General features: G+C 37.1%; 1 protein-coding gene across 1 annotated transcript; it reads right to left on the reverse strand.

Moving 5' to 3' along the window:
* Nucleotides 1-11: 11 nt before the first annotated feature.
* LOC143342564 (ubiquitin-conjugating enzyme E2 W) lies at nucleotides 12-1,999 on the reverse strand. The gene is made up of 4 exons (XM_076766594.1): nucleotides 1,721-1,999; nucleotides 836-1,186; nucleotides 698-773; nucleotides 12-553 (listed from the first exon to the last, which is right to left on the reverse strand). Exons 1-4 carry the CDS (start codon nucleotides 1,763-1,765, stop codon nucleotides 540-542), a joined length of 486 nt encoding a protein of 161 aa, XP_076622709.1. The 5' UTR covers nucleotides 1,766-1,999; the 3' UTR covers nucleotides 12-539.
* Between the last annotated feature and the right edge of the window lie 5,445 nt (nucleotides 2,000-7,444).

Genomic DNA, 7,444 nt, shown 5'->3' on the forward strand with positions numbered 1-7,444 from the left:
ACACCATGAGATCCGTTCAAAATAATTGCTTACCTTTTATTTAAAATAATGTTAAATAAGTGGGGTAACAAGTGAGATAACATTGTATATTTTTGGTGTTACGCTATTAATAGTGATTACTGCAATATATTAATCTGATATCATTGTACAGCGCACTTCCTACATAGACAATACAATGCTTTCATTGTGTATTAGCATGTTGTGTGCACCTTTTTCTTCGGCATTCGCGTTTTGTAATTTATGCTTTTTCTATTTAACTGCGGGATAATATATATCATTCTTAATAACATCATAATAATTTATAATTGGATAACTCACGCATTTTACATTGCCTTTTTATTGCAATAATAATAAGCACTATGTTGCCTTTGCTTTTTTTCCTAACTTATGCATCTAATTTGTTAATATGTGATAAAGTTACTTCATCAATTTCATCTATGAAATTTTAATAATTATTTTAAGTTACAGAAAATGTCATTCCACTTGGTCCAGCAATAACTGCACAATTAACAAATTGTTAATAATTTCAGCAGTTGCTGTTACACATTGTCATCTGTTAAAACACAAAAGACAAATGCTACACAATTCTATTTTCAAGTAAATGTAGTCGTCTATTAAATAATTTAAGAATACTGTTATTGTATCTAATAAAAGAAAAAATATGAAAAAAATAATCATTCGATTTATATTCACTTACCATGATACCACCACTTTGTTTTCTTTGGGTTTTTGTTACATGTTTTCACATAAATTGCATTACCAGGTGGTCTCTCCTGCGATGGCACAATAATATTTATTATTATTTTATCAACCGGCACGACAAAATGTGTCTTACCTTTGCTTTACAACTGCTCAACATTGATACAATACTTAAACAAACACTTTGCACACTCAGAGCTGGAGACCAATCGTCGGTCAAAATAGATAGGCAAATATGACCATTACTATAAACATGTGGATGAATTGGTATATTTGCACCTATGAAAGTTACTTCTGGCGAATCAAATGGGTACTTAGAACTAAATTTGAATTGCAGTTGAAATTGTTCTCCTTCGTACAAAGTACCCTTTGCACCTTCCATATGAACAATCCATTGTGTTAAATTTTGTCCAGCAAGATCTCCATCTACGCGTACACCTGGTGGAGGCTCACGTATTAAAGACATTAACTCCTTCTGCAATCTTCGCTGAAATAACATTTACACACATCAAAATCATAAAACAACACGAAAGTATAACTTTAACACAGCCGGAATAATTATTTTAAATGTAATTCAGAGTATCACGAAAGATTCTAATTATTATTAATTCGTGTACACGATATATTTAATTAAGCGAATTATCATTTAAAAATAAAAAGCATTACAGACAGACGACGCGTTTACAAAGGAATATTGGATTAATTTTAGAAACATTAAATATAGTCAATAAAATTCCACTCGTATATTTGTTACCGAACAAAATACTATGACAATATCACAGAAATTCGGCTATTTTTTATACAGATCGGGGGTCGTGCGTCTTATTTGACGTAAAATGTCATCCAAATTTGGACGAATAACACGCGAATGTATTTTCATTTCATCGATACGAAATGTAACATTTTTCATCGTCGTGGAATATGTTGAACGTTGAGTATTTCGATTCGACATTTCATTGCACCGTAATACAAACGCACCCAGAGATTCGCGTATATTAAAGTGGCTTCGATATTAACTTACCTTTGACGGGGACATTGCCGCCATTGTCGTTATGTCGCTCTCCATTGAAAAACATAACCGCTATTCATTGCGATTTACATAGATTACTTGTTTTGTTCGTTCCTTGATTCAAAAACGTAAAACTATTGGAATTATGGCGTTTTGCATTTTTTTCCCCTAAATTTCGTACTATTCGGTCGGCACAAAAAAGTGCGGTTGCACGACAATCGCAAGTCGTATGCGGGACTCTACGTAAATCAGTCAAACTTGACAGCCGTGCCCACGAACTGGGGCGAGTATTCAATATACGACTATTAAGCCGGTTACACACGTTCCGGTCAGATATACCTGACCAGACAAGCCTGTAACTGTACGAACGTGTTTGACGAAACGATTTTAACCTCATTAAACATACGTTTTCACATGGCAGTAAATTGTCGTGACAGTGTAGCGGGTTTTTGACTATTTACTAATTTCAACAACTGTTTATATTATTTATGAAATGATAAAGTTTATTGCCTGAAAATGAAAATTGTCACATTACTGCCATGACAGCGATAAAAATCATGTTAGTCCTGATGTGAGAAGTATAAATTTTCAGTGTCACAACACTGGATTTGTTGTACAACTTCGACAGTAATGTTGCGATACCAAATCGTGAGTAGGTTTAGTTTTCTAGTAACGTTCTAGTACTAGAAATTGCTTAGGATAATAATTTCAATTTATACATATATACATTGTTCTTTATTTTTAATATTTTTATACTTATCTATTTAAATTTGTATTTTGTTTTAATGTGAATATGCTCACTATTGCTGATAACCACTGAGAATTGAAAAGTAACCAAAGTCACTAGATAAATGACGAATGAATGCATTGAACTGTACGTTTTTGCGCGGGATTTCAGTAAATTAAAGTGTAAGGCGGAAATGAACAAAGTCAAGGAAATTAGAACTTGGAACACTGTTGTGATTTTTATTGCCATGAGAAAACGAGTGTTTAGTTTCCTGTCGCGAGGAGGAAGGGGTAGTCGGTGTTAGTGGTTTTCTCCTTGGACGGCAACAAATTAAGGCTTCTCGATGTTTGTAGAATGCTTTACGCTAAGTTAAAGAGATATTAGAGATATATATGAAATCGTCACTTTTCGTCAGCTTTCGCTCCGACCATCGGGATAAAAAAATTTTAAACATTAACAAAATTTAAAAATTTCAAATCATTCTGAAAAAAATTATTTTCAGTTGCGGGGGTCGATTACAATCGTTTTTGGTGAATACACATACCCTCGAAATCCTACGCATTTTCGAGAAAAAAAATTCTTTCCCCGACAAATACAATGTAATAAAACCTGGTGGTAAAACGTCCAAGTTTGTCGTGAAATAGTTCGCTATCTTCGACGCTAGATGGCAGCCATTTTTCTACATTTCAACCTTTATATTTAATTACACTTTATTATTCTGATTCGATGTTCAAACAATTTCCGTTAAACGTATCCTAGCAATAAACAAAACGTTAACTCCGATTCTTCTAACATGTCAAACCCTAAATTCTACCACAGACTACCTGTGTGAGGCTGTGGATCACATCGATCACAGATCGCGCGATGTGTCTAAATTATTACGTTCTTGGCAAGCCAGAACCCCTTAATTTAGATATAAGCACTAATCGAATATGCCTGATCAATTTTAACCTAGGGAATCTTTCGTCCTTTTAGTATAATACATATTAAGACTGAAATTATGAGGTCCATGTTGTCGTTAATAAAAGCATGGAAGAAAAACTAACCTCTCTACCTCTGAAGTAGACGCGACATTACTAATCTATTCATCTGGCGGTATGCGAGTCGAAATCAGTTTAATATCGTAATATCTCGGGTTTGCGAAACGGTTATTGGTTGCGGCTGCGATGAAGGTGGCCGGAGGTGGTGGAGAAACCGAAGGTCGTTGAATAGGTATCTCTCTGCCGGTAGTCGTAGCACCCTTCTTTTCTCCGGCACGAAAAGGCTCTTGAAATAAATTGAAAATGGCTGGTATCGCCCTGCTCTCGGATAAGTGATACCTACATCACCTACACGCATACCGGCCGCCACAGAATTCCGTGGTATTTTTTCACGTATTCGAAACGCGCATTCAAAGCGGCCCCGAATCTGTATGAATGGACGATCAATTAAAACGATGTTAAAACGTTATATCAACCGCGTATCCCCGTCGGAACTGACCGTCGGAGGAAAATTAAAATTGGAATAGAAAGGGCGCTGGTTCTCGATGGCAATCGAAACGAAGTAGAGAATCAACGAATTTAATTCGTCAGGTTTGGTTGACGCTGTAAAGGTACACAGTCTAGCTTTGCGTGAATTTCTTTCAGAAGACGAAATAAGGACGATACTTAATGAAACTTCTATTGTTATCTTTAGAGTTAGAGAAATAAATTTAAGAATAACCCAGCACCTATAGAAGTTAAGAAACCATTTCAACAGAGAATAAAACTGAAACTTCGATAAATTTAAAACTTGGCTTCGAGCTAATTGAGTTAATAAAACGACGAGAAACTTTAGGGTTCTGAATCTTCCAGCGTGAAGCGATCTAATTAATACAGGTTAGGTTAGTAGCTCTGTTTATCAAATACAATCTGCCTGGATGTAATCAACCTTTATTCGATAATGTAAATAATTATTGTTGAGAAATGTACTTACACGGCTCTACGTCGAAAAGTATCGTAGTCCGACGCACGGAAACTTCTATTTCCATCCGTCGCGCGTAAACTGTCGTTTAACCTAACCTACAATCCGAAAGGTATTCTTTTCGCCGCTCGACACGACAAATTGGGAATTTGAATATCATCGATGCTTCTATTACGACAGATGGTCGGACTCATTATTCGGTGAAATCGAGCTCGTCGAAAATTTATGCACACCCTCGCACCGCGTAGCGGTAAAATCATTTCCAAAATTCACCGGTTCGCCGGTGCTGGCTAATTTTCGGCATGCACGCGTGCGATAATGCATTCGCGCGACCGAGCACCATGCACGCGATCCTGCGTGGGTGTGAGAACGTCGCGCGCGCGTTCACACCACGGACACAGACCGAGGAAACATGTATGCGAGGGCACACGAATGGGAAAGGTGTATTGAATCGACGAGTATCATGCAGTTGACAGCTAGAGCTAATTGAATCTTGACTCTATCTATCTGTCGACTCGAGCTGAGACTCGACTACCGCCGCCACCGCCGCGAATTGCATTTCCGTTCGACAGAATCGTTCGCGCTCGAGAATTCTATCTTCCCCCTTAATCCCTCTTCGTTCGCGTTGTGCAGAAATATGCTAAAACGCCCGTGGCGCCAGATACTATTCAAGTGCACCGTGTTTGTCTTAACCTCGGCGTCCCGCACTGGCCCCGATCGGTAACCCCGAAGGAAAGAATTCCTGTAACGCGTCGAGTCCGACGGAGCAATTTTGCTCGCGGGTCGAATATTAATTTTTACTCCTAAAAATCAGTCAATTTAGGCATTATTACGCCCCGATATTAGCTCGATGCTTTCCTCGACGAGAGGGGAAAACTAATTTTAGCCAAAGACGTCGTTCGACGGAACACGATCGGGAGTACAAAAGACTGAATATCTTTCGCTCGGGGAGGGGGCACGGACGGGTGTGCAGAGGGTGCGAAACAGCGATGTTTTCGATTCAAAAGATACTCCCTTTTAGCGAGTATTTCTTTCTTCTTTAGCTCAAGTTCCAACTAATGCGAGATCTATGCGTAATAGCGAGTCTTCTTTGTTTTTCATTTTTTTTTCATTTGTTTGTTCAGGGAAAGACACGATACAAAATGTTATAAAGAATCGAGAAAGAACGACAGTGTACAGCGGTCCGGAGAATCTCCTTTATTGGGAACGGAAATTTCTTTTCAACGTAAATTGAATGGAAGATTTCCGTGCTCGGCGGCATTCAACCGCGTGGCGGATCAATGGGGGCTCTCGATGAAATTTTAATTAGAAAAGAGCAAGATGTACAGGGGCGAAAGGTGCAACAGAACAATCAATCAGATCAAAGGCTGCTCCCAGTTACCGTGGTACAAATTTCGTAAAGTTGCTTGCAATTATTTGCACGCGTAAGAATATAAACATTGCGTTTACGAGGATTGATCGATAAGGTGTCTCCAACAATGCAAATATTTTATAGGATTGGAGACCTTGGTTATCAAACAACCAACTTCCAAAATTAAATTCAATAATTTCCAACTACCGCGAACTAATTCTATTAAATAGCTCGGTCTCCATCTAGATAGTAAATTGAACCAGAAAAAAACGCGCATCCAGGAAAAGTTCAAACGCGTAAAAAAAATCTCTAAACCAAGTAGAGAAAATAAGCTGCTGACAAGTTAAATTATATTTAATTCTCTATGTATAAATGAGCCGTTTAGTTTGAAAGTGGCGTAAGTCCATTTTCCAAAATAATCGAGTTAGCTACCTTAATAGTTACATTTTTACATGATCATTTAACACGAAAATTTGCTGGTTAATGAAGTGATGAAAATGATATGGAAAATATTATGCAATAAAATTTTATGAGACCCCAGCTTTTTTATTTTGTTGCATAGTGTTATCAAAGTAGCAATCTAAAAAGTAAAAAACACTGACGGTGAATGAGTAAATTGGTTTAAAAGATTTTTGAAAAGCGATCTATATAAATTATTCTACAAAACGACAATAAACGAGGATGCACCATTCGAAACATTGGATTTACTATCGCAACGAGGAAGCCCGAAAAATTTTAATAATATCAAGCACCACTATACAAAAAGAACGAGACCACTCACAAACCTAAAATACAAGGACTTAATGGATTTATTATATTATATACCACCATAGTTGTTTTAAATCCCTCCCTTATACACAAACTGGAGAAACTGAATAATAATTGATAAAACAATATTAATTTTATTGTAAAGATTATTTAACAAAGAATTAAAGTTGAATATTTTTTTGATTTTATAACATAAAAGTGTGTACATTTATTTTAATTTCAATGGAAATTTAGTTTTCCCATGGTCTTGTGCTTTCTTAAGAATTGAAAACGTCATTTCATTGATTTTGAAAGTGGCGCAAGTCCAATCATAGCCATCAAAAACATATTATTCCTCAAACAATGTTAATTATGCTAATTGTGATGATAAAGACACTCTTAGAAACCCAAAAACATTATTCTACTATGTCATTTGTCACCCATATTTTTAAATTTAATCCAACGCAAACCCTTCGATGTCTCTATTCGAACATAAATGGACCTACGCCACTTTCAAAATAAACGGCTCAAATATCGATAAAATGGAACTGTTTCGTAAGAAGATACAAACTTCGAAAGGGACCGAAACGACTTATTTCCGTCCCGCCCTGTACACGGTTTCGTTCCCCGCAACAGATATAATATCAAGAACCTGGAGTTTAACATCGTTCGACGGAAACGACGCGATCCTCTCGTAAACAAAGATGGCGCGAGTAAGAACGATAAACGCGGGGGTGGGTTTTCCCCGTCTAGGATTCTATAATCCGTACCATCTTTATCGTTAAATTCTGTACTCGTGGACCGATGCCTCGATTGCGCAATCAAGATGGCATCGAGAAAGGCATCTCTCGCCTTCGACTCAAACTACCAACAAGTATTTCAATATCCGCTCCAATATATTCCCATCGACCCTATAAACGTGTGTGCAGTTATATTGGATTCCCTTCCTCTGCCGGTTCGTTCTCTCTCT

Source organism: Colletes latitarsis, chromosome 6 (assembly GCF_051014445.1).
Source record: "Colletes latitarsis isolate SP2378_abdomen chromosome 6, iyColLati1, whole genome shotgun sequence".
NCBI classification, from domain to species: Eukaryota; Metazoa; Arthropoda; class Insecta; order Hymenoptera; family Colletidae; genus Colletes; species Colletes latitarsis.